This window comes from Nelumbo lutea, chromosome 1 (assembly GCF_056320005.1).
Source record: "Nelumbo lutea isolate HS-2025 chromosome 1, American lotus-T2T, whole genome shotgun sequence".
In the NCBI taxonomy this organism is placed as follows: Eukaryota; Viridiplantae; Streptophyta; class Magnoliopsida; order Proteales; family Nelumbonaceae; genus Nelumbo; species Nelumbo lutea.
Genome location: NC_142684.1, coordinates 3,362,288 through 3,390,161, shown reverse-complemented (window position 1 = coordinate 3,390,161; position 27,874 = coordinate 3,362,288). Strand labels below are relative to the sequence as shown.

The 27,874-nt window shown below is 39.8% G+C and overlaps 1 protein-coding gene across 1 annotated transcript in view; it reads left to right on the top strand.

The window, feature by feature from the left end:
• The window catches only part of LOC148873231 (Ubiquitin-like superfamily protein), a 33,648-nt gene extending 6,203 nt beyond the window's left edge, over nt 1–27,445 (top strand). The window contains exons 2-11 of the mRNA XM_088962280.1: nt 1,649–1,748; nt 4,066–4,118; nt 4,224–4,305; nt 6,274–6,339; nt 6,440–6,507; nt 6,594–6,812; nt 6,960–7,070; nt 7,153–7,633; nt 25,656–25,907; nt 26,912–27,445. Of these exons, the coding sequence (XP_088818406.1) occupies nt 1,649–1,748; nt 4,066–4,118; nt 4,224–4,305; nt 6,274–6,339; nt 6,440–6,507; nt 6,594–6,812; nt 6,960–7,070; nt 7,153–7,633; nt 25,656–25,907; nt 26,912–27,141 (1,662 nt within the window). The 3' untranslated portion in view covers nt 27,142–27,445. The remainder of the gene's footprint in view (nt 1–1,648; nt 1,749–4,065; nt 4,119–4,223; nt 4,306–6,273; nt 6,340–6,439; nt 6,508–6,593; nt 6,813–6,959; nt 7,071–7,152; nt 7,634–25,655; nt 25,908–26,911) is intronic.
• The last annotated feature ends 429 nt before the right edge of the window (nt 27,446–27,874 follow it).

The window sequence follows — 27,874 nt, the reverse complement described above, 5'->3', positions numbered from 1 at the left end:
ATTTCTATGAGGGCTTCCTTGCTTTTTTCTTTGTCATTAAATAATCTTTGATTTCTTTCTTCCCAGACCGTCCAATAAATAGCAGCTCTAGCACATATCCACAAAATTTTACCTCTCTTCTTTAAACCCCTCATTGGAGTGGAACTGAACAAGCTTTGCATGCTTGAAGGGGAGGGCCACTTGCAACCAAATAAAGAAAAGAACCAACACCAAACCTCTGAAACAAAAGGGCAAGAAACAAGCAAGTGATAACAACTTTCACCATTCTTCTTACATAAGATGCACCAATGCGGAGATAAACACCAATTAGGCCTTTTCTTTTGAAGTATGTCACAAGTGTTACACTTTTCTAGGATTGCTTCCTAGCAAAAAAGCACCTACCCTAGGAGGGATAGGGATACTCCAAACTTCCCAGATTGGAAAAGAAGACCCAGGTACTGGACTAGGTTGTGTCAATGCTTTGAAAAAAGAGGAGCAGGAGAAGATACCTGAAGGGACAAGAGAGCAAACCCTAGAGTCCACACTGGAAGGTTCAAGAGCTACCTCATCCAAGATTTTAAGCAAATTCGAAATGGGTTTCAAATCAGAATCTCTGAGAACCCTTCTAAGACCCAAGTTCCAACCAATAACAAAATTAGATAGGGTAGCAAAGGTTGCTACTGGTTCATTTTTAAACCTAGACAGAGCATACAAGGAGGGCAATTGCTCTTTCAAAGGAAAATCTCCCACCCAGGTGTGTTCCCAAAAATTTACCAACAAACCAAAACCAAGATCATACCTGATGAAGGGAAGAAAAGACTAAAGGATGGCATGAATGGACTTCCAAGGAGAGGCTCTTGAAGCCCTAGATGATAGTCCCGGATCCCAGCCAACTGCCTCTTGCCCATGAATACTTAGGATTATTTTAGCCCACAGATTCTCCTTTTCTTTGGACCATCTCCATAACCATTTCCCTAACAGAGCTTCATTCTTTTTCTTCAAGTTCCCCAGCCCCAGTCCCCCTTCACTTTTAGCTCTTGTAACTAGCTCCCACCCAACTCTATGGTTCCTTTTCTCCTCCCCGGGTTCCCATAAAAAGTCCCTCATTAGTTTTTCCAACTCCCTACAAACTCCTTCAGGGATTCTGAACACCGACAAGTAATAGACTGGAATGTTTGCCAATGTTGACTTAATCAGGGTTATCCTACCCCCCAAAGACCAGTAATTCTTCTTCCAAGAAGCTAGCCTTTTAGTGAACCTGTCAATCACCGCATTCCAAAAACTCCTTTTTCTAGGATTATCCCCTAAAGGAAGTAATTGACATATTTAATGAAGAGAAAACGGCTAAAAGGATAAAAAGGAGACAAAGAGAAAGATACCAGTAATGTCTCTCAATTTTCTCCTATTTAATTTATACAGTTCTTTGTTATGGTTTTTTGAGCCGTAAATGTGCAATTATATTTATTCTAATGATTCTTTGAAGGTTTAATAATTAATTCCATGTCTCTAGAAATCTTTTCTGATTTTTTCAGATTTTCTAAATATCTTAGTGAACTGATGAAATATCTCTGAAATTTCTCCATTTCTACATGGCGAAATGCCCAGGCATATTGAAATTTGTGAAGCATGACCTCATGGTGTTTTCTGTCTTGATCTTTCTTTGAGACAGATGGAACGATCAATCTCTGTGCTAACTTTTAAGGGCTCAATTTCTGAAGCAATTATTGAAGCAAAAAGGCAGAAGAAACTTTTCGTGGTCTACACTTCAGGTGAATTAAAATTGTTTTACAGTCTTTGTTTGCTTGGAATTTTACTGCATGTTATTCTGTTGCAAAACAAATACAAACTTCTAATGTTGCTGAACATAACCTTGGGGAGTCAAACTTGATTAAGACTATGAGTGTTTTTTTTTTCTTTTTCTTTTTGTAAATTTTGTATATCTCACAAGCTTTCTTTTACTTGGTTGTTTACTTGTTAAGTGATGAATCTGGAATCTAACTTGTTGATGCAGTGAATTATTTGGTTTGTTTCAGTTTTGACTTTACTAAATAATGATAACAAAGGATATAGGGAAATGCATTGCATATAAGATTTATTTGATGGGGATCATTCAGGTGCGCCTTTTGCTTTTGGAGACCTATTCTAGAAGGAAAAGGAAGCAAACCGATTAGAAAATTTTGATATGGCAGGATGACATCATGACAAGTCTAGGAAGTCGGGCTAATTAGGACTGCAAGAGTACTTTTGTCATTTCATTTTGTGGTAGTGTGTCTGGTCAGTAGGATTTTGTCCAATTGTTGTTAAGTTTGAAGTTTCATAGTCATAGGTTCAGTAGATAGTAAATTGCTTTTTTATTTATTTATCTTTTTGGGTCCAGTGCAGTTTTCATTATTATGGGGAACAGTGTTTAGTCAGTCAAGCAATTTATGGTAATCAACCTTGGACCTTGTATTAACACTAGCGGCTCCACCTTTAAGGATTTGCCTTGCTCAATTGGATCTAAAAAGATGAGAATAACATTGCTAAGAGTGGTCTCTTAATTACTCCTACCCTTCAACCTTCCCATATCAGGTGTCTCCAATTCTACACTTCTTTGTTGGTTCCTAATTTGATATCCCACTACATTTTGCCATCTTCTTAATTTTTCATTTAGTGCAACTCCCTTAAAGTCATCCCACACCAAAGCCCATTGTGCTATTCTTCCCATTGTAAGATCTATCAATCAACCAACCCTGGCCTTTTTGTCTTTTAGAGATTCTCACATTCTTCTCCCCATCATAATCCCCATAATACTGCAACCCTTGTACAATACCTTAATATTTTTTGTCTTCTAGTGTGACATGCAATTAAGCTTGTGGTGAAGTTCATGACATTGGATGGACTTTGTAGCATATTGACAAGTTAGAATATGGTGTGTTTTTTCCAATCAAGCAAAGAGTGCACGCATGAGGGGATGGACATAAAAGTTACGGATGCTTCTATCCTCTTTTGCCCATGGCTAGAAAATATGTATCAGTAAGAGCATGCATGAATTGATTCATCATGCTCACAACATAAGAAATTCAAGTTGAGTCATGTATAAGTATAATAGCCTGCCAACCAAATGTTGAAACATCCCTTTGTTTTTCAAGTGGTTTCTCAGTTGAAGAGGACAACCTATGATTTAGATTGGTGGACGTGTTAGCTGGCTTAACTCCCAATTTCCTTATTTTACTTAATAATCCAAGACATTTTCTTTTGTGAGATAAATATGCAATGCTTTGATTTGGCCACCTCTATGCCAAGGGAGTATCAAATCTCTCTATATGTCTTTTAGTTTCAAACTCAGCTCAAAAATTGCTTGAGCCTTTCTATCTTTGAGATGTGTTTCTTGGTGAGTACTACATCATCAACATGCACAATGAGAGTTGGTAGTGAACCTTCTTATTTTATAAACAATGAATGGTTGAAAGCTTTCCTTGCATCAGTGATGCCATATAATCTTGGTGTGAGAGGCATACACCTCTTTATTCAAGTCAACATTCAAGGATGCATTTTTAACATCAAGCCAGTATGATTGTCAAGATTAAGAAGCTGCAAGTGAGTAGAACAGAAATTGAAAGTGCAAGGTCTCCAAGTAATCAATTCTATATGTTCTAGTGTAGCTTTTTGCTACAAAACGTGCATTGTACCTTTTTCAAAAGAAAAAAAAAAGAAAAAGAACCCACTTAAATCACATTGGTTCTTTCCCTTTTGGCAAATGTACAACATTTTGTGTCTGATTCTTTATCAATGCACCCATAAAGATTACTCTCTACTCAGGCCTAGACAATTCTTTTGAATAACATCTTGTATCTGATTCTTTGTCAATGCATCCATCTTATCTTTAGCAATAGGTTTGTGACTTTGTGTTGGATTTGATCTTAATGGCACCATTACCATATTCTATTGCTTTCTCAAAATCTAAATGCTCTGCTATTCATGGAAAACACAAAAAGAAACAAAAAAGGTTCAAGAATGATTTCAATTTTTCATTCATTTGCTTTTTCATCTGAGAAGGGTTTAGTGTTAACTTGTTTATTTCATGTTTGGCCTTTTGCATTTCAGGGGAAGATGATGATTCAAAACTTCTTGAACAAACTACATGGATGGACTTGAATGTCAGTTTAGTCTTTTGTTCCTATTCATTTATATGTGATTAAAATTGTTAATAGTTTCCTTTCTCAAACTCCTTTTTTAGGTAATGTCTCTTTTTATGCATGCAGGTGGGAGAATCAATATCCAAGTTCTGTATTTTCTTGCACATCTTACAAGGAAGTCCTGATGCATTACACTTTTCTGCAATTTGTATCCTCCACTTTTAATATTAATCCAATAATGGATATGACATTAAACAGAATGGACCAGCAAAATAAGATTCATGTAGCCAACCTCATATAGTTGGGATAAGGCCTGATAATGATGATGATGGATTTTATATTAAGTGATTCAATGTCCATTGAAGTATCTAGGCTCTAGGGCTTCCTTTAGGAGACAATTCGAAAAAGAGTAACTTTTGGGATCCTGGAGTTGAAAGATTTGTCAAAAGACTCACATCTTGGAAGAAAAGCTATCTGTCCTTAGGAGGAAGGATTGCATTGATAAGAGCTAACTTGGCTCAATTTGTTGGTGTACTTTATGTCTGTGTTTGAGATGTTGGTGAGTGTGAGTAGAAAATCAGAAAAGTTGATGAGGGATTTTTTGTGGGAGCCAAGGGAGGAGAAAAAAGACCATAGAGTTAGTTGGGAAATGGTGAGTAGGAGCAAGAAGTTTGGTGGATTAGACAAGGTAACTTAAAAGGAATGAGGGCTTTAGAGATTACCTATGGAAAAGGACAAATTTTGGGGTGTCTCCTTGGAAAGCCATTAATGTCATCCTTCCATCCTTCCTTTCCTTTATCAGGTATGACCTTTGTTCTGATAACCTTATAAAACCTTATGCAGACCCTTTTATAAAATAAACTATTTATAGATATAAATACATTTTGCAACTGATCCCAAAACAAGTTGAAACCCTACTGTTAGCAGTTTTAGGTTTCTATTCGAGAGAGAGTGTAAACTAAGATATTCTCTGTCTAACAAAGTGGTTGATTTTGTCACAATGATCACCCACTCAAGTGTTATTCCAAATTGATTCAACATACCCAGGTATTTGACCCTAAGTGGATCTCACTGGTTGGTACATCAAAAGCAAATCAGTGCAACACTTAGTTATGTATCACTATCAAGTTAGGGGTCAAGTACAACTTTCCGGTTTTACCATTTGTCTCCAATGTCCAAAGCATAACTGAATATTCCCTATTTAGTGTTTCACTAAACACCCACTCTTGCACCTTAGGTCTAACCCTAGCAGTTGAGGCAGATTGCTCCACCAATTTGGCAATACAATAGTGTTAGCCTTTGTATGATAAACTCCCCAAATTTATCAAATGGCTGAGAACATTTTAAGCTAACATAAGTTTCATAAATGTCCAACATAAGGAGTAATATACAGAAGCATACCAAAATACACATGAAATAACAATGTTCTAATTTCATTCAATAATAAATATCATATTATATCACTCTGATTAGAGTTGAGGGCATACACTATCTAACAACATTTGTGCCCAAAAGATTTTCTCCCTCCCCACCCCTTGCTTGGCTAGTTCATCAGCCATACTATTAGCAATCCTTTGAAATTGAAATCTAAATTCCATCTATCTAGATAGCCATAGAAACTTTTTTTAGCTCGTTTCTATACTGCTACAGAGCTGCCTTCACTCTTTGCAACCACTCCATCACCAGTGTAGAGCTGTTAAAATACAAATTATGCCCCAAACTGTCATTCTGTTTCCCGAGTTTTATGAATAAGGTATTTTTCAGTCTCTTTTTATATTTTTTTATTTAATTTTTTGTTGGAAGGGGGAGGGGCTAGAATGTTTACTCCTTCCCAGACCTTGGTATGCTTAGACTTGACTTGCAACATCTCAAACATGATAAAAGGCACAATTTATCTTGGCACATGCAATTCAAACTTACTGACTACACAATGAAGCATGTTGGTGAGTGGATCCATGATTTGTTTGATATTCTTGGGGGACTTTATCATAACTTTGAATAGTAAAGTAATTTTCCCCATTATTGGTTCATTACATTGTATAACTGCTATGGTGGTGGTCCATACCAGCTTTACATTTGTAAGATGCTATTGGTGGTGATCCATTGTCTTTCATAGTCTATGTTGCTACCCTTTCTATCTCAATGATTCATAATTTCCTTACATGAAGTGGGACAGATCCACAGAAATCATTTCCTTGCGTAACAGTTGTTGGATACAATGGTTTACAGCTATGGCAGCATGGTATGGTATTCATCAACAGATGGATTGTTTTGTATGTGTCTGCATGTGTTTATATTTCCTAAGATCATTTGTTTGTCTTCTTTGCAATCGATCTGTCCAGAGGGCTATATCAGTGCTGAAGCTCTGGCTTCCAGAATAGAAAAAGCATGGTTGAGTTTACAAATGCAGGTACTTATTATCCATTTAAGTGCATATGCATTATCTGCTTGGTTATTAAGAAAACATGTCAATACATTTTCTGATGTGACTCGAAGGAAGCAACTGCAACAGTCCTCACTGCAGCACTTGCGTCAAAGAAAGCTGAGTCACTGAGTTTTAGTTCTTTGAATGCGTCTTCATCTGACCAAGGAACTTCTTCAAGCATCAATGATCCTTTTCCATCAATAGACCAAACTCTCCATGATACAGAGACTAAGATTTTAGTTGCTCCTGATTTATTGCCAAAAACTGGGGATAATGAGCCCCAATTAGAGGTGAACCCTATTGCAGTTATTTCGTTTATTCCTTAATAAAATCTTACTTTACCTCTTCAAAAAAATGTATATATACGAGTTGTATTTCAATTTCCAAAGTTTAAATCATCAGATTTACTGGTTATGTTTCTTGTACATGAGTAACAGATGGCAGGTGAAGTTTCTGTAGAGCACCCAACCCATGCTAGTATGTTGGAGAAGGGTAAGGATAAACTGCCAGATCCACTCAAAAGTGGAGATCGTGACCCGCAACTGAAGGTGAACACTGCTGTAGTTATTTCATCCTTGTATTTAGCATTCCAATCATCAGATTTACTTTCTATGTTTCTTGTAAAAACAGATAGAGAATGAATGCAGTACGGAGCAGTTAATGCATGCTAATAAATTGGAAAATGGTAAAGATGAACGAGCAGCTCCACTGCATGAAACAACTCCAGAATTACATTGTTCTGTGACTCATCTGAGCAATGTTGAAGTTGACACTAGTTCTTTCAGTTCTGTTGATGAATATTCTGCACCTCATGTCGTTGTGGATGATTATGGTTCTGGATTTTCACAAGAAAACTCAACTATGATTATAAAGGAAGCAGGAAGAAGTGTACAAGATGGGAACAATGATGATTTGGGTAACTCAGGTGTCGGTAAACCAAGAGATGTTAATCTAAACATTAAATTGCCTGATGGTGGGAGCCTTCAAGAGAAATTTTCTGTGACAGACACTTTACAACTGGTGAAAGACTTTGTGAATGAGAACCATACTGGTGGGATTGGATCTTATGATTTAGCAGTTCCTTATCCAAGGAAGGTATTCACTGAACATGGTATGTATATCTGCAGCTTGAAGTCAGCCACATTTTCGCATACCATTTATTTGTTAACTAATCTTCTCTAAATTATTATTGTTACAAATCTTAAAGATGTTTTGCTCTCTGACAAGTCTTTTCTCTTTCTTCGCTTCTTGAATTATCAATTGTGGTTTCTTTGTTTCGTTTCCACCTTCCCCCTTCTCCCTTCCTTTTTCGTGAAATCTTTGTGCAATGATTATATTGTCTTTCAATTTCTCAATGGGACTATGTGACATGTGGTCAGTGGAGATGCTTAAAAGCTATAATTCAAATAACACTAGTTTTGTTGTTTGCTAAGATAAAAAAAAGTGAAACTTGGTATATTTTGGAGGAATTCTATGTTATTTAACATAATCGTTTTCTTTTCTTTTATCTTTTGTCTTTTACCAAGCTGCAACAATTAGTCATGTCAGTGCAGTTTGAATAAGGGAAAATGAACTGATTTGTGGTGTGTCAGTTGATCGACCACACCTAAAGAAAAGATATTTATTTATTAAAGTGAAATAAAAGGATAATTCTGTCCTTGTGTTACAAGTAGTAAGAGTACATAACAAAAGAATAAAAGAATATACAACAAGAATAAATAAAATTACAACTTTAACCTTCACTGTCTCTACAAGTCAACGTTGTTTTCTAGTGGTGTGGCATGTAGTTGGATGGTTATTTACACCTAATGGAGGAATGCTAAAATCAAGTGTTAGAAAATACAGAAGAAAAAAGTATTCTTCCTTGAGTTTTTAGGTTTAGGGTTTAGGTCTATGAGGGTGGCATTGTGGCAATGGGTCTAGGGAAGGATTGAGGATGTTGTTAAGGGTGATTGGTGATGTGTGATTCAGGTAAGATGTTTTTTAGGGTTAAATTTCCACAGAAATTTCCTTGGGGGATGAAATCAAGAAATGAAAAGTGATAAGACTTTTATTTTAAGTTATTTTATTTTTATTCTAAGTTGGTATTAGGGCAGGTTCATATCATTGCTTAGATCTCATGCAAACCTAATCCAGCAGACATTTAGAGATTGAAGATTGTTGTCCAAGTATGAAGTATTGAAAAACAGGTCAATTTGTGATTGGAGGGTTTCTCTTTCTTTTCTACTGGTGCTCAGTGTTTTCTAAGCGACAGGTTGTTCTCTCTTTTCTCTACGGTTTGGAAGTGATTTGTATTAGGGTTTTCATGCTCCAGGTCATTTTGGACTGGGAGGCATGGTTAAAAATTTTGATGTCAGTCATTTAAATAGAGGAACATGTTGGAAATGTTTTTTTTTTTTTATCAGCAAGAAATTTTTAATTAATAACAGAGAAAATCATTTACAATAGTTAAAGGTTGCAGAGTAGCATTAATCTAATCTGCAACCACTTGCAATCAGCTACAATTCTGCCCAGTACAATGAAGATCTATTTGCCCCTTGTTTTGCTAGGGTATCTGCTATCCCATTTGCATTTCGTTTGACCCAACCAAACTGAGAGTTGATCCTCCTTGCAAGTATGTCAATTTCTCTGAAGATAAATTTGAGCTTCCAAGGTACTGATGTGATGTTTTTAGCCCAAGAAATGACCAGTAGTGAGTCTCCTATTTCTAAGTCTGTTCCTATCTGCTCAGCCATCTTTAGACCTTGAAGTAGGGCTAGAGATTCAGCCTGTATTGAGTCACCAATACCTATTGGTCCTGAGAAGAGTGCCACCACCACACCCAGATGATTTCTAAACACACCCCCTATGCCTGCTCTTCCTGGGTTTCCAAAAGAACTCCCATCAAAATTTCGTTTTAGTTTGTTCAGTGCTGGTGGCTTCCATTCCACACTCACAATTACTTTGGGTGCATTGTGAAATATACAAAAACATAGAATAATATATTATGAAGTGATGAAAAAGGAATGGGCGATTAACAAAAAAAATATATTATGAAGTGATAGACAAAGCATAGGCACACCTTTTAATTTTTTTTTTTGATAAATGAGAGTAATTTTATTGAAAGAGTATCAGAAATACATGCAGCCTAGGAAGAGGCACGAGATGTTACCTCCCCCAAGGACTGAATCATAAGCACTAAAACATGCCTAAACCTGAGAAACAAATTACAAATTAGCCCAAAACAGATCACCCCTTGCTTGGCCCGAGAATCAGCCATTACATTTGCTGATCTGCTAACACACTAGACCCTAACAGTCATATTTCTTGTCATCCATTTAACTTTATTTACCAGATCCCTGTAGCCCCAACAAACTGTCTGGGCTATTCAGCCAGCCCACTACTACCTTGGAGTCTCCTACTAACAAATTGCTCACTCCTAATTGACTAGCCATCTGTATACCTTGTACCGCTGCTAGTAGCTCTGCCCTTACAGAATCACCTTCACCCACTGGTCCTGAGAAAAGAGACAACATATTGCTGTCTTTGTCTCTCAGAATCCCTCCAATTCCGGATGGCCCTGGGTTACCTTGGCAGCTATCATCAAAGTTCAATTTTACCACTCCATTTGGTGGGGGTTTCCATTCAACTTGTAATTTGTTCTTGGTGGAGACTGTAGAAGCCACTGCTTCCCAATTTCTCCTCAAGTCATCAAAGGAGAAATCTGCCAACAATTGTGAAGATTTCAGCCATGAAATTGTCTTTGTCAATATACATTCCTTGACTTCAGCAAGACTTCTTTCCTTTTCTTGAAATCTTCTAGCATTTCTCTCCTCCCATAAGATCCACAAGGTGGCGGCTCTGATACATTTCCACATTATCTTCCCCCTTTTTGTCAATCTCCCAAGAGCATCTGGAGTGAACAACGGCTTTACTTCAAAGGGCAAGTTCCACTTGCACCCAAATAAAGAAACAATCCAATTCCAAATATTGGCAGCAAAGGAGCACGATATCAGCAAATGGTTACAGTCCTCACCCTTCACTTTACACATAAAGCACCAATTTGGGGACATACACAAAAAAGGTTTCTTCTTTTGCAAGTTTTCCACAGTATTGATCTTACCATAATAGGCTTCCCAACAGAACACCGCTACTTTGGGGGGTATTGGCCTTGACCAAACCTCTTTAACAGGGAAGATCTGAGAGGAAGGGTTAGAGCAAAGGGCTTTAAAGAAAGATGCGCAAGTGAAAGAGCCAATCGGGTTTAGAGCCCAGACTCTTTTGTCCGGGTTGGTGGGGTCCAGGCACACCGAATCTAGAAGCAACAACAGCTCTGAGACACAATGAAACTCTTCATCCCTTAACCCTCTCCGAAACCCAAAATCCCAATTTAAAGCCAAAGGGCAAACCGGGGATGGGGGGTGGGGGGAAGGAACCAAGAAATGGGTTTCTTTTTAAAGAGGGAGATGGAATAGAGATAAGGGAAATGGTCTTTTAGGGGTTGAGTGCTCACCCAAGTATCTTCCCAAAAAAAGAATAGAGTTTCCAGAACAAGCATTGTACCTTACAAACCTGAGGAATTTAGGGAGAATGCCAGAGATAGCCTTCCAAGGTGTTGTGAGCAAAGCCCTTCGAGATACCCCTGCATCCCAACCCGATTCAGAACAGCCATGGATATTTTTCACAACTTCATGCCACAACCTCTCCCTCTCCAGGGGCCACCTCCAAACCCACTTACCTAAAAGAGCCTCATTCTTACTCACCACATTCCCTAAGCCTAGTCCTTTTTTGCTTCGACTCACCACCTCCCACCTAATCAAGTGATCTTTTTTCTCACCAGGTTCCCATAGGAAGTCCCCCATCAGTTTTTCCAACCTTTTTGCCTCCCTTTAAGGAATTCTAAAGACCGACAAGAAGTATAAAGGCAAGTTGGCTAAAGTTGCTTTAATCAAAGTAACTCTACCACCCACGGAGACGTAGTTCCTCTTCCAAGCTGCCAAACTTTTTTCAAAATTTTCAACCTCCGGATTCCAGAACCCACTTTCCTTTGGGTTTACACCTAGAGGAAGTCCTAAGTAGGATAGAGGCCACTGAGAACAAGTGCATTCTAACAAGGCTGCTATAGACTCCACCTCCTCTCTATTCAAATTAACCCCCTCAAGACAACTCTTCTCAACATTTACCTTCAAATTCAAGGCCCTCTCAAAGTGAATTATTAAGTCCTTCAGATTCCTTACCTTTGTCAAATCACAACCTTCGCAAAAGATTATTATGTCATCTACAAATTGGAGATGGGTTACTGACACTCTCTCTCTACCTATTCTCCACCCTCTTAGAGATCCGGCTCTATCCGCTTCTGAAAGGAGTCTACTAAAAGCATCGACTACTAAGGTGAAAAGGAAAGGTGGCATGGGATCACCTTGTCTCAGACCCCTACTAGTTGGGAAAAAATCAGTGACTACCCTGTTGACTAGGATGGAATAATGGCAACTAGAGAGGCAACCGTTTATATCCATTTGCACCACTTATCCCCAAACCCACACTTCCTTAGCACGAGTGATAAGAATCCCCAATCCACTAAGACATAGGCCTTTTCAAGGTCAAGTTTACAAATATAACCTTTACGCCCCGATCTCCTCATCTCCTCCACACATTCATTTGCTATTAGAATCTGATCTACAATTTGTCTCCCTTGAACAAAAGCTCCTTGCGCTTGGCTAATAAGACAAGGAAGCACCTGTTTTATCCTCAAAGATAAGACTTTTGCCACAATCTTGTAAACGCTAGTCACCAAACTGATAGGTCTAAAGTCCTTTGGATGCTTGGCCTCTTTCTTTTTCGGAATTAAGGCTAGAAAAGTAGCATTAATTCCCCGACTCATCAGTTGATTATTTTCAAATTCCTTGAAGACCTCAAATAAATATTCTTTGACTATGTCCCAACAATCTTTAAAAAAAGCCATTGTAAACCCAAGAATCATTAAACAAATACAAGAAACTAAGGTTACAGACAACATAATAAGCTATGAAGTCCTGTAAATCTTAAGGATCAAGAGTTCTGTAGCATTGTAATGAGGACCTCTTGATGGAGGGCAAGAGAGGATTCAGAGCAGTAGGAAGATGGAGGTCTAAGGTGTTGATCAAAGCCAAGACGTTCAAGTTCGAAGAGGAAAGGACCAAAGGCAAGGTTGTAATGAAAATCAGAGAGAATAACAGGGCAACAATGTTGGTGTCAAAGGAGGTTATAGCATGGATGAAAGATATAGTAGATGGGGCTATCAACTCTGGTAAGGTGAATGGTTGGAAAAACTCCATGCCAGCTCCAGGCAAGAGATATGTAACAGAACTGAATAGAAACAAGAAGGGGTGGTTCGTCACTGTGGTGGAGTTTTTTGGAACAAATGGAAAACAAATGCTTTGTGTGCCAGAAGGGAGATTGCAGAAAGGGTGGATGGCTTTTGTGCAGGTGCTGCAGTCTTACCTTGTAGCTTCGGAAGAGAAGGGAGTGGATGGAGGGAAGGCAACTGGCCAAAAGCTTGAAGACTAGAGTAAAAAAACTCAGGAGGAGGGAGCATCGATTGGTACCTCTGGGAGTGTAGAAGTGCAAGGCCATTTGAGTCCTGAAATGGTGGTTGCTTGCTCTTCTATTCATCGAAGAATATTGGTAGGAGTGGGGAAGGAGGAATGGAAGAAAAGAATGGTGTTAGTGGCTGATAAAGGGGTGACAGATTGGAAGAAGGTTCTGAGTACAGTTGCAGGAGAGATAGGTGCTGGGGATGAAGCAATGCTGTTCCCTTTTGCGGAGACGAAAGCTGTGCTTGATGTAGGCAACCTGGAACTAAGCTTCAAAGCAGTTGTGGTGGATGGAGGTCTGATAGAGGTTCAGAACTGGAGCCCAGTCTACAATGAAGTCGAAGTTCAAGATGGGTGTGCATGGCTGAAGCTAATAGGCCTTCCATTTCACCCATGGCGGGACCCTGTTCTTGAGTATATAGTGCAGAGACTGGGAGGTATTTTAGTGAAGACTGATAGACGTAACCTGAGTGCAGTGGAGTTACAGGTTGCTGGTGTTAGACACAAGAACTTGCCGAGGTTCTTTGATATCTGTTCGGATGAGGCCTGGTACAAGGTGTGGGTGGCTTCAGAAGTCGAACGGTCGTGGTGGGAAGGAGGTCCTAAGGTTGAAGATGATGAGATGGCAGGGTGGTGGACACGTGGAGGGAAGAGGGAGGGCGGTGAAAAGGTGGAGCAGATGAAGGTTAAATCTGGGGTTACTGTGTCGGATGGGGAAAACCAAACGATAGGAAACCTATTTAAGGAAATTAATTCAAATGGTTTTGAATTAAACAAAATTAGGGCGGGCTATTCATCTTATGCTGACGTGACAAAGAAGCAAATTGCTTCTGGGAGCAGAATGGCTTGGTCCGAGCCGGTGAAGGTGGTGGGTGGGTCGAGCGGGTTGAAGATTAAACCGGGGCAAATTTGGAAGGAGTCACGTGACAACTTAAAAAGTCATGTGGGTGGGTTGGGCAGGTTGGAAAGTGAACCGGGCCACTCATTTAAGGGCCCACGTGACAACTTAAGTGGTCACGTGGGCCTAATACCGAACACAGGTCTTTTTCGAATGACCCACATGATAACTTAAGTTGTCACGTGGGTCGGGGTAAGGAGACACGACATAGAACATTACTAGACGGTGAACTTGGTCTATCTTTGTCCCAAATGGCGAGAATGGATGGGGGACGTTCACAGTAGCGGAAGTTGGAGAAGGGGAGTTTTCAGTGGGTCCCTTGTCGGAACTGAGGAGGTTAGCTCCCTGCGACGCTCCTCAGATAGGTCGAATCCAAGATATGCAAGGGAAGGAGCAGAAGAGAGGGAAGAGGTGGATGAAGGCTAGGTGCAATGCAGCGAGGAAGATGAAGATTTGGACGAAAGCTCAGATGATGGTACCAGCGTGGGCAGTGTAAACGATGAAGGGGGCTATGCCAGAGGTGACATGGATGGGTGGAATATTGCAAGCTTATTTTAGGGTGAAGGTTGTAACCAGACTAATTCATCTCCAAGACTCCAGAGTGTGCAAGGTACAACAGAAGGGGCAAATCGTTTGAACCTGAAGCAGAGCAAGAACACACCTCCTAGGGGTGATTCAGGGGTAGAGAGGAGAGATCACCAGAGTGACCAAAGGATAGAAGTACTTTTCAACCAACTCAGGGAGACAGTCGTTTACCAACCTCTGGAGCTAGAGAGGGAGGCCAGGAACAGTCCTTTTCCAACCTTTCCATCAATCCCAAGTAACAAAGTGAATTCGGTTTGTGCTACTAATGTGTCTCCTGTGTCTTTGGTTCCAGATTCCGTCCCGGCGCCATGTACTGTAGCCCATGAATATGCAGCCAAGCTAGATGGTGGGTTGTCCAAGGTAGTGGAGAAGGAAGTGAAGGACTGTGGGGAGGAGCGGGAAGGGAGGTATAGGAACGAAAAAGTGTGGGAAATCATTGAAAGAGTGTTTAGTGAAGTTGAAGGAATTCTGACTTGGAGGAGGGATGGGGAGGAAGGAAGAAAGAGGGGAGGGGTCAGTGGAGAGGAAGGAAAGGAAGGAGGGTAGAGTGGGAGAGGAATGTGGAGAGAGAACATGGCTGGAGGCAGGTAATAGGAGAGGGGGGATGGTTGGAGAGGAGAGAAGAGGGGTGGAACCAGAGGAGGGGAGGGAAGGGCAGGGGGCAGAGTTGGAGGGGAAAGTGCAGGAAGGATAGGGGTGGAGGATTCGGTGAAAGAGGACATGATAGCAGAATTTGTGGGGAAGATGGGGTGTAGGCTGGAAGATTTGAATGTGCTGAAAGAAGGTCTACAGAAGAGCAAGAAGGAGATAAAAACAAAGAAGAGGAAGCTGAGTGAAGTAGAGAGACTGAAAAGAGATGTAGAAGGGGATAACAAGTTCGGGGCAATAGGAGATAGAAGAAAAGGGGGAAAGTAGTGGGTAGGTAGAGAGGGAGTCAAGAAAGAAGTGGAAATGAAGATACTTAGTTGGAACGTGAGGGGAATAGGGAGTGCAAGAAAAAGAGTAACAATAAAAGAGGTGATAAGGAGGAATGACCCATATATTGTTCTGTTACAGGAGTCCAAGAGAATGGAGTTTAATAATAGTTGGGCGAGGAGTGTATGGAAAGCCAGGGGGATTAGCTGGGTGGTTGCTCCTTCGTGGGGTGCTTCGGGGGGGATTGTAACAATGTGGAAGAGGGATGCGGTTGAAGGCCTAGAGGAGCTGATTTGGAAGTATTCGGTTTCCATGAAGTTTAAGCAGCAAGAGGATGGTTATGTATGGGTGCTCAGAAATGTATATGGACCAAATGACTACAGAGAGAGAGAGGAGTTGTGGGAGGAATTGGCTGATGTTAGAGGACTGTGGGATGGGCCATGGTGTGTGGGTGGGGACTTTAATGTGATTAGATACTCGGAGGAAACCAATAAGATTAATCAGAGGGTGACAAAAAGCATGTGGAAGTTTAACAAGTTTATGGATGCCTTTGAGCTTAAAGAGATTCCTTTAGCCCACAAAACATTTACATGGTCAAATCTCCAATCTAGTCCCATCTGCTCTAAGTTGGATAGATTCCTGTTCTCTTTGGATTGGAAAGAACATTGGGGAAATTTGGCTTCGAGAGCTCTCCCAAGGGTGACCTCGGATCATTGGCCCATAGTGATTTGTAAGGAGGAAAGGAGTGGAGGACCCGCCCCATTTAGATTTGAAAACATGTGGTTACTCTACCCTGGGTTTACCAATAAAGTAAGGGAGTGGTGGTATGACTGTAACCCAATGGTGGATTGGGAGGGGATAAGATTCCATAAGAAACTACAATTTGTGAAAGCAAAGGTCAAGGAGTGGAATCTTTTGGAGTTTGGGAGGTTAGAAGAAAGAAAGAAAACGCTGATGGACCAACTTGAAAACATTGACTCTAAAGAAGAAAGGGGAGAATCTGGAGAGGAAGATATGGAACTCAGGAGAGGCTTGAGAAGACAGTTAGAGGATTGCCTGCATAAGGAGGAAATAAGCTGGAGGCAAAAATCTCTGTGTAAATGGTTGTAGGAGGGAGACAGAAACACTAGGTATTTTCACTCTTTGGCGGATGGAAGGAGGAGGAGGAACTTTATCTCCAAATTGGTAGTAGGTGGAGTTGAGTTAACACAACAAGAGGAGATAGCTGGGGCTTGTGTGGAGTACTTTAAATCCATTCTAAGAAGGCCGGTAAGTAGAAGGGTGTGGGTAGAAGATTTGGATTGGCCAAATGTAGGGGTGGAGAACAGGAGAAGGTTGGAAAGAAGATTTGATTTGGAAGAGATTAAGGAGGCTGTGTTTTCTATGGATAGAATAAAAGCTCCAGGGCCGGATGGGTTCACAATGGCTTTTTTTATCAGGACTGTTGGGATATTTTGAAAGATGATCTTTTGCTGGTGTTTGAGGAGTTTTTCAGGAGAGGAATTATCAATCTGAGTGTGAACTCTACATTTATAGCTCTGATTCCAAAAAAGAAAGATGCTTCCCACCCGAAGGACTTTAGGCCAATTAGCTTGGTTAATAGCCTGTACAAGATCATTGCTAAGGTGTTGTCATTGAGGTTAAAGGAGGTTTTGCCAGACTCATCGCACAAAATCAAGGAGCTTTTGTGAGTGGAAGACAAATCACTGATCAAATCTTAATTGCTAATGAGAGTGTGGAGAACTTTAAGAAGGCTAAAAAGAAGGGAATGGTCTGTAAGTTGGACTTGGAAAAGGCTTATGACTTGGTGGACTGGGAATTCTTGAGGAAAGTTTTGATCAAATTTGGGTTTGGTGGTAGATGGTGCAATTGGATCATGGGCTGTGTCCGGAATTGTCATTATTCAGTGCTAGCGAATGGGACAATGGTAGAGTTCTTTCCAGCCAATAGGGGTATAAGACAAGGAGACCCTCTCTCTCCTTTCTTGTTCATACTAATTGTGGGGGTCCTGGGGAAATTGATTCACAGAGCAGACTCGAGGGGTCTCATTAGAGGTTGGAGAGTCGGGAGGACGGAAACCCCCCTCACTTACAGTTTGCTGATGACACAATTCTATTCTGTGAAGGTGGCGATGTGAGCTTTATCAAGAACTTGAAGTTGGTGATACAACTGTTTGAGCAAATGTCTAACTTGAAGGTGAACTTCGGGAAAAGTTGTGTAGTGGGGGTGAATATGGAGAAGGGAGAGATCAGGGAGAGTGCAGAAGTGTTGGGGTGTGAAGTGTCAGGGTGGTCATTGAATTACTTAGGGTTACCATTAGGTGACAACCCTACGAGGGAGAGCTTTTGGAATCCGGTGGTGGAAAGGTTTGAAAAAAGATTGGTCTCTTGGAAAAAGAAATACCTCTCCCTTGGTGGAAGAGTTACACTGATTAAGGTCACGCTTGCTAATTTACCCATCTACTTCCCGTCTGTGTTCAAAATCCCAGTGAAGGTATCTAACAGGTTGGAGAAGTTGATGAGAGACTTCTTGTGGGAGCCGGGAGAGGAGAAGAGGAACCATAGAGTTAGCTGGGAGGTAGTGTCCAAGAGTAAAATTTGTGGTGGTTTGGGGCTCAGGAATGTTAGGAGAAGGAATATGGCTCTTCTAGGGAAATGGTTGTGGAGGTTTCCCTTGGAGAAGGGGAAGCTATGGGCTAGAATAGTGGCAAGTATACATGGGCTGGAGCACAATGGTTGGGATGCTGGAATCAAAGCTAGGACCACAAGCTTTTCTCCTTGGAAAGCCATTCACAATCTGCTACCAGTGTTCTCCCCCAATATCAGGTATGATCTGAATTCCGATTACTCCATAAAATTCTGGGAACAAACTTGGGTGGGGAATGCCCCTCTAAAGGAACAATTTCCTTCTTTGTATGCTCTATCTGATCTTAAAAATTACCCAGTTTCATCCTTCATTACCCCGTCCTCTTCCAATTCTGGGCTTAGGTGGAATTTTGGTCTCAGAAGGGCCTTGAGGGATTCAGACTTTGCTAATATTTCGAGCCCTCTTGAACTTCTTGATAATGTTGTCTTAGACCCCACAAGGGTGGACTCTAGAATTTGGACCCCTACCCCCAATGGCTTCTTTTCTTGTGCTTCCTTTTTCAAAGTCCTAAGCCAGTCCACCAGTCCTATAACCCCCCCTTTCCCTGTTGATGAGGTTTGGTGCAAAGCAATCCCTCCTAGGGTTGGTAGTTTTTGTTGGGAAGCCTATCTGGAAAGATTCAACATTGGTGATCTACTCCAAAAGAAGCGACCCTATACTTGCTTGTCACCCCATTGGTGTGTTCTATGTAAAGCGGATGGGGAGACTGGTTTTCACCTACTGGTGTCTTGCCATTTTGCGAGGTCAATTTGGGAATGGGCTTTTTCCCTCTTTGGGTGTAGATGGAACCCTCCATCAGATCTGCAGGGCCTTTTTTCCCCTTCTATTTTTAGGTGTAGGAAAAGGGGAAGGACTATGTGGAGAGGTTTGAGGGCTGCAGTATGTTGGACAATATGGGAAGAAAGAAACTTCAGGATATTCTCAGCGGCTGAGAGAGGGGTGGAAGAACTAAAGGCTATCATTCATTTTAGGGCTGTACAGTGGCGGAAATCTTTGGAACTATTCACAGGTTACACAGTGGATGACATGCTGAGGAAGTGGGGTGAAATAGCAAGGTGCACACAGACCAAGTCAGTAATGAGTGTGTCTTGGACACCTCCACCTGCTGGGTTCATGAAATTAAATTTTGATGGGAGTAGTAGGGGGAACCCTGGACAATCAGGGATTGGGGGTGTCTTTAGGGATGAGAATGGGGTCATTTTTGCCTGGTTCTCAGGCCCAATTGGAGTGGGTGACTCCCTTAGAGCTGAGATCTTTGCAGTTATGGAAGGAGTCCAGGAAGCCAAGGAGATGAACATCAGAAAACTCTTAATTGAAGGGGATTCGGAGGTGGTGATAGGGTGGCTGAATGCAGACAGCAATGGTTTATGGAGGCATAGTAATCAGAGGAGGAAATTTAAGTGTCTGGTGCGGGAGATGGAAGTTAAAATGTGCTGGGTCAAAAGATCAGCCAATTCTCCAGCTGATGGTTTAGCTAAACAAGGGGCAGAAAGGGATTCAATGTTTTGGGCTAAGTTGTAATTTTTTGTCTCTACCTATTCTTTTGTTTTCTTGATTGTACTTGGAAGATAAGTGTGTTTGTCTTCCTTATGTAACCTCTTTGGTGAATTAATGAAATTGTTATTGATAAAAAAAAAGTCCTGTAAATCTTAAGACTCAAGAATGCATGATAGAATGAGTTCAAGGAAAATTTAAACTCATAGAAAATGCAAATGATTCTAATAGATTAACCAAATAAGCTATTACATAAACAAAAAACTAATAGTTAATTTCATGTTTGAAAAGGAAGGGTCTAGAGGGGCAATAATTGAAGTAATTATGACAAGGGTAATACAATGGGTGAAGTCTTTGAAGATACTTAAAGATATATCCACATCAATTCTGTTGAACAATTGGAAGGAAGTGGCCTGCTCATCTCCTAATAAGATTGCTCCTCGACTAATGTAGACTCCTCCAGCTCCCAGTTTTATAAAGCTGAACTTCAATGAGCAGTGAAGGAAACCCTGCCCTTCAGGAATCGGAGGGGTATTTAGGAATGAGGTGGGAGCGATTATTGCTATGTTTTCAGGTCTAGTTGGGGAAGGAGGTTCTCTCTGAGCTGAAGTTTGGCAGTCTTGGAAGGTGCCAAAAAGGCTAAGGAGCTTAATTTAAGGAAGTTAATTATTGAGGGAGACTCAAAGTTAGTAATAGAATGGCTACAAAAGGAAGAGAGTAGCATGCGAAGCTATCTGATTGAAAAGAGAGTATTTAAATGGTTGACGTGGGATATGACAGTGAGGCCACAATAGGTAAAGAGGTGTGCCAATTCCTTTGCAGACGCACTAGCCAAACAAGGGGTGGGAAGAAATCATATGTTCTAGGCTTATTTGTAATCTTTTAATATTTGGGGGAGTTAAGAGAGTTTATCTCCTCCTGCCTTTGTACTTATCTTTCTGTTGGCTCGAAGTGGTAAGCATGTCCATTAAGTGGGCAATAACATTGCTACTCCACATATCTACAATATTGTCACCAAGTTATAATGCTATTTCTTATACTCAACATAATGCCAATAATGTTTATGGGGGAATATGTTGATTCCAGTAAAATTTCGTGTTTCTTCCTATGGAAATGGAAATACGTCATGGAAATATTTGGAAATTTATGGACATTTTAAACCATGCTGGGGGGTCAGGCTTAGGCAATTCTAATTCACTCTAATACTGAGATCAATTGATAGTAGGAGGTGTTCTGCCTTTTAATGGATTAATTGGTATTACTCATTTTTCTTCAGTTAGCTTTTTAACCCTGTGAAGAATTTGGCCTTGGTTTTTTTTTTTTTTTTCCTGATTTCTTTTTGGAGGGCTACACAACGGGCTAGCCCATCCCCCAACCCAGGTGCAGGCGGGATTCGATCCCAAGTCTTGCTATGACCACAGGTAACCTTACCAACCATCTGGTTGGCACCTTGCGATTTGGCCTTGGTGGTTGTGGTGTGTTGTGCATCTTTTGGTTGTTTTTGACTGATTTTGTTGGTGTATTATTGCAAATCCTTTTTGGGTGATTAATGGAGGCATCTAGAGGTAATTTAAAGACAAGGAGAGATAACAACATAGGTCCCAGGAGGATTGGTTGACAATTTTGGCTTCTAGATGAAAGATGTGACATTCACATAGGGTGAGAATCAGCAATTTTAAAATTTTCAATTAGGATTCAAAACCCCATGTAAATGGGCTAGATAAAATTACTAAATTGCATATGAAAGAACTAGTTCTCTCTCCAAGAACGATGTGTCCTATTGACCTGGAACAATACCTGGACATGCCTGTCATACAATATGTCCTATTGACCAGAATCTAGACGTAATTCCTAGTATCTGAATCATTCTGCAAGGGTAAGAGGGTTATGTAATTACCCAATTTTTAGATACTGACCAGCTTTGATATGCAATCACAGACTAATATCTGGGGAACAAGGAATTTCTTTTATTTTTTATCATTAGGAATGAGAATGCTTTGTCATTTCATTTTCTAGTAGTTACTGCGATGTAGGACCATCTCAGTTCTAGTCCTTAGAGAATGTTGAATGGTCTCTTGGATCAGAATTTTATGGCTGTTGATGGCTGCAATGGCTTCTTGAAGGAATAAGAGAGAAAATAGGGAGAGAAAGAAGAGAGAAAATACCTGGAATCATTCACAGGGTGCCTAGAACCACTCTAGGGCATGGGAATCACTCACCATAGCTAGGAATTACATCTCCATGCGTTCTACTATCCTTGGTTCTTCAACAAACTCTAGGACTCTTTCCCAGTGTTTTAAAAGCGCAAGGCACAAAAAAGGTGCAAGGGCCAATTTGTGCCTGAGGCACAAGGCACAAGGCGCAAGGCGAGTAGGGATGGCAGTTTTACCCACAAAATCGGGTCCCCGACCCACCTCGCCCCGAACGGAGCAGATTTTCCCCAATCATAAATGTGTACGGGTCGGGTTCGGGGATTTTTCTTTTGCCTCGGACCGGGGACGGGGCGGGGATGGGGTCTGCATATAAATCCCCGAACCCTCCCTGACCCCGGTTGTGAATTATGAAAGTACCTTTTTTATATATAGATAATAGGTAAATTAGGTTTTGGTTTTGAAGTTTTGTTTCTCTTCACTCTTCTTCGGCTCTTCTTCGGTCATCCTTCGCAGATTATAGAACATAGACTTTGGACTTTGCCTGCCAACTGCCAGAGAAGAGGAACTGCCGGCTGTCGGGCGTCACCACTGCCGTAGCAGCAATGACCAATTCGTCCGTCGGGCATCCCCGCCGCGGAAGCAGAAGTGACCAGTTAGTTCTTCATAGGTCTACAACTTTTCAATCTCATCTTTATTTTCAAGACTCTACAACTTTCCAATCTCATCAACACTCTTTAGCGCTCTAAGGCATAGTAGGCGAAGAACCCATCAGGCATACCACAAATACAACCGCAGTATGCCTGTATCTCTCTCTGTTCTCCCTCCGTAATTAACTAACTGTGTTTCTTGGATTTTTAGTGCCAGAGACTATCCAAGATCAGGAAACACCAGTTTCTAACTTCGAGAGTTGTATTTGTGGTGCCAGTCTTCAGGGAAGTCGTATCTTTGGTGGGGATGGATTGATAAGATCGGAAGAAGGAGATAAAGAGCATAACAATATCAAGCAAAGATTCCTATTGGGTATGAGATCAATTGGAAGGCATAAAGAGGTTGTTAGGATTCACAAAAATTCTTTCTCAAGTTTCCTTGGAAGATCTGGAATACAGTCATTTGAGATTTTCTCAGGGGCAATCACACAGAAGTGCCACGATAACGCCAATATCAAATATGCTTGGTATGGGACTTCAAAGGATGGAATCGAAAGATCATTTTTCATGGTTTTGGGCAACGTGGGCGGCCTGAGAACAATGGATTGTATGGTTCTGGGCTCTCTCTCTCTCTCTCTCTCCTGGGAAATTTTGTCTCGACAAATAGTGCCCATGGTTGTGGGGCAGGGATATGTTGGGGATTCCCCATACTCGACGGGGCCGAGGATGGGGGTTGAGCCTTTACTCGATACCGGGGATGGGGTGGGGACGGGTTAGGGGATTTTAGCCACGGGGCGGGGGTGCCCCACCCCATACCCGCCCCATTTCCATTCCTAAAGGCAAGGCACGCACCTTTTTAAGCAAGGTGCAAAATTACAAAAAAAAGCTAAAAAATAAAAAAAAAAGTCAGAAAATTCAAAAAATGCCAAAAAATTCAAAAAATTCAAAAAATATTAAACATAATGTTAATAAAAAATATAAACTTAAATTATAAAATAGATGTTTTAAAAAACCTATTATCTAAAATTAAAATACATAAACATTACATTTAAAGTGTATTCAAATGAAAATTTAAAAATAAAAGCAAACATATAAAGCATTTTCAAGCATGTAAAACCCATAATCTCTTTTTTCTCAATTGCATTGCTTCAATTTGCTAATGTGATGTAAAACATATTGCATTCCTGATTCTATGAGTCGCCTTTGTACCACACCCCAACCGTTAGACTCAAAAAAAAAAAAGAAGCAAAAAAGTGCAAAATTTTAAAAAGGTGCATGCCCGGACTGAGGCGCATGCCTAGGCGCACCAGGCATGCGCCTTTTGAAAGGGGTGCACCTAGGACCTTGGCGAGGCGCATACCCCAAAATGCGCCTAGGCGCACCTTTAAATCACTACTCCTTCCATTGTTGATGTTGGTGGCACTTGTTTTATGCCAGGTTGTAATTCTTGAATTAGTTCTACTTGAACTTGTAAGGTAAAGTTACATACTTCCTTACTAGGATCTACTACAATAAGCACATTTTTTTCTTGCCTGAATTTCTTTAACTAACTTTAGGCTGATCACGGGTGTTGGAAACTCTAGCAATTATTAATTTTTCTTGGCTTGCACCCTCTTCATTTTTAATATCTACAATTTCTATATCTTGAAGTTCTTTAGCTTCATCCTCAACTTCAGCTATAGGATAGGCATCAACATCAAGGAAATCATCTACTTTCTTTTCAACTTTGTACCTTCTTCCCATTGACTTCAAGTTCTTTGTTGTAACCTGCTGCTTCTTCTTTTGCTTGAAATTAGTCAACGTCATATATGGATCATCGTGGAAGTCTAGTGGGATGCACTTTTCTTACAAACACCTCTTCATCTCTGCCCATGTACTAATTGGATCATCGCTTCTATTTTCTAGTCATTGCTCAAGAGTTCTCCACCATACTTTAGCATGACTCGTCAGTTTCATGTATGCAAATCTAATCCTTTGTTTGTCAAACATGTCATGCCAATCAAAACATTCTTCTAGTTCACCAACCCAATCAAAGAATGCTTGTGGATCATCATCTCCTTTGAAATCTGGTATTTCTCTTCTCACTAACATGTTTGAAAACCTTACTCCCATAGCTAACATTATTAGATCTGTTTTCTTCCACCATCTTCTCAAATAAGTCAACCAATGACCCTTCATATGGTTCAGAAACCCAATCAACATTGATTTTAGACCTGTAAGATTGTTTAGAAGATAAGCCTAGGCCTATAGAATCAGTCACTTTGTGAGAACATAGTGAATTAACCATTTGCTCTGATACCAAACTGATGTAGGACCAGCTTAGTTCTAGTCCTTAGAGAATGTTGAATGTGTCTCTTGGATTAGAATTTTATGGTTGTTGGTGGCTGCAATGGCTTCTTGAAGGAATGAGAGAGAAAATAGGGAGAGAAAGAAGAGGGAAAATACCTGGAACACTCACAGGGTGCCTAGAATCACTCTAGGGCATGGGAATCACTCACCAGTCACAAGCTGAAGAAAATTCAATAAACTTCATTGCCTTTGTGTAAAACGTCCATACATATTTATAGACTCTAAACTCATAATAATCATAGGAGTCAAACTGTTGGACTCGTAATAGTCTTAGGAACCGAACTGTCAGACTTGATAATCCTAGTAGGACTCAAACTAAGTTGTCATTATCCTATTTCAATTCAAAGAAGACTCAATAACTCTAATCCTATTTATGCAATGACTATTTTAAACATAAGCAAACTATAACTAGACAAAGTAAACCCTACCATTGGATCCCATAGAAAATTGCAAAATGACAAAAATACCACTACTGTCCAAAAATACATAAATACATAAAATTTCATAAAATTCCAATTTTGCCTCTACATCTTCTGCATCATACTGACTGTTACTTTCTTGATTTTACTTTCACTTTGGAATTTATGTTTATTCTTTTACTATTGCACTTCCATTGTAGACTTGATATTTCCAATTACCTGCACTACAATGTCATGCCACTTGATTAGCCATCCATCTCATTCAGGGATTTTCTTGAACTGATCCTCAACTTCCCAAATGAACTCATTTTGTTTTTTAACTGGACTTATATTCTGTTTATTTTGGCAATGGATACTACAGTGGTATGGTTTCCAGGCTTCCTCATCTCTTGATAGTCTGCTTGTTAGTTTATATTTTATTGGAAGGTCTATATGAAATGCATGTTCTCATTATTTTGACACTCCCAATTCTACAGATTTGATAAAATCACTGTCAGAACTAGGACTCTTCAACCGACAAGCATTAATACTTGTTCCACATAATAAAGCTACCGGGAGCAATGACAGAAATTATTCTAGTGACACTGATCATTCAAGTGAATCTAGTGGTGGATATTATGGATTTGTCAAGCGAGTATTGTCTTTCCTAAATCCATTCTCCTACCTTGGTAGTACTGCCAGTGGGTCAAATTCCCAACAAGAATCTAATGTTGGATTATGGCAATATCGTAAGTTTCCTACTCTGCTATGGCTTTATTTGAAGGATAGTTTCAAGTTTTAGCAGACTGCTTATTGACACAATATATTTGTTCTGAAGAATCCTGTTGGGATATCTAGGCAATGTATATGATAAAAGGTTGATTCATGTAATAATATTTTAACAATTTAAAATTTATCTCTGTCACGGGTAGTATCTGAAGTTTTCATAGCATTGATGCATTGCATCCTAGTTGGTAGAGGACAAGTATTTGTAGTATGGCTTTCCTGAATGGAGCACTTCATTAGTCAAAAGTAATGGAGGTTCAGAAATTCCTCGACTTTTTTAGCATTCTACCTGTTTCACAGATATCTAGCCTATTGTTAAGCATTCAATAGTAACGAGTAAATGAGTAACTTCATGTATTGTATTTGATAACTCCACAGATATTTAACTGACTGCTCCCCCTTCCCACCCCTCACAGAAAAATTAAAAAGAAAAACAATATTCCTGGTTCTGCAGTCTGCACATGCATATTTGGTTTGTTTGGGTCCAGAAATCAAATATACATTGTTTCTGTATTTTGCCTCTAGATATTATTACCGCATTATTTTAGATTGGTTGTTTAATAGTTTATTTTGTACTTAGACTGTAAAATCAAGGCTGGCCTTTTTTCGATGGATCAAGTTTTGGTGAATTTCTTATGACGGGAATATTTTATTTCTGGGAAGTCTAAACTGGACTGCTCTCAGTTAACAAAAATCATTTGAATTTTGAACCATTTGTGGGCATGTACTTAGAAGAGCTGTAGCGCTCTTATATCCGACTGTTCTTAAGAGCAAACGTCTGGATCTTTTTGTGCAGTCATTGAATCATATACTAGTTATGGCTGACTTCTAGATTTTTGTTTTGGTATTGGTTGATCAGAAGAGTGATCTGCCGAGTACTTTGGAAAGTTTAATGCACCATAGAGATGATTCCTTTCTGTTTCATTCTGTCTTTGCTTTTCTTAATATTTTATGCATCTTTTATCAGGTCCAAACCCTACCTATCAGAGTCACTTACCAGAGAGAGAGTACAGCTTGTACTCACCAAATCATGGCACCAATTCAACTGAAGGAAATTCCAGCAAGAGCAAGAGATCAACAGCATCCCGGATTGGAAGCAATATCCATACACTGAAACGTGATGAAGACGTTGACCCATTCAAGGACAGAAATGCGTTCTGGAATGGGAATTCCACACAATATGGTGGTGACAACTGACAAGGAATAATATCCAATATAATCATATCCTTTAATTTATTAAGATCTGATCTTTGAATCTGAGCCTATTGGTCGGTTGACAATGTTCTCATGGCTGATGTCCTGATGGTGCTTATGATATGGAGTTGTTCGTTTCTTTGTTTCACTCTAATATTTCAAGCCTTGCTATTAGAAAGCGCACTTATTGTAAATTTAGTAATAAGATGATGCTATATGATACAGGGTTGGTAGTATCTTAGTTTCGCTATTTGATAATGGACATTTTGTAAATTAAATAATAAGATGTCACGTTTTAATATCCCAAGCTTATGAGAGTTATGGTAACTTCCTATGTGTTTCAGAAATTATTACAGGTTTCTCACTTTCGGCAATTTCGCCTTTCCATTGTTATTAGTTTAGGATTTATTCTTTTCAACTACTATCTTCTTGGGAGTAGGGGTGCCCATGAAAAACCAACCGAACCGAGAATATCAAATCGGAAAATATGGTTAACCGAACTGATTGGTTCAGTTTTGGTTTGGTATTTTTGAAAAATCGAACGACTGATTTGGTTTTTGGTTAGCTTAAAAAAACTGGTGTTAACCGAACTGACCTATATATATATATATTTATTTATTTATATGTATATTATATATATTTTAATATATCACATATTTTCTATATATTATATATATTATGTTTATAATAATTTATTTATAAATATATTATATATCATTTATTATTTATAATATAA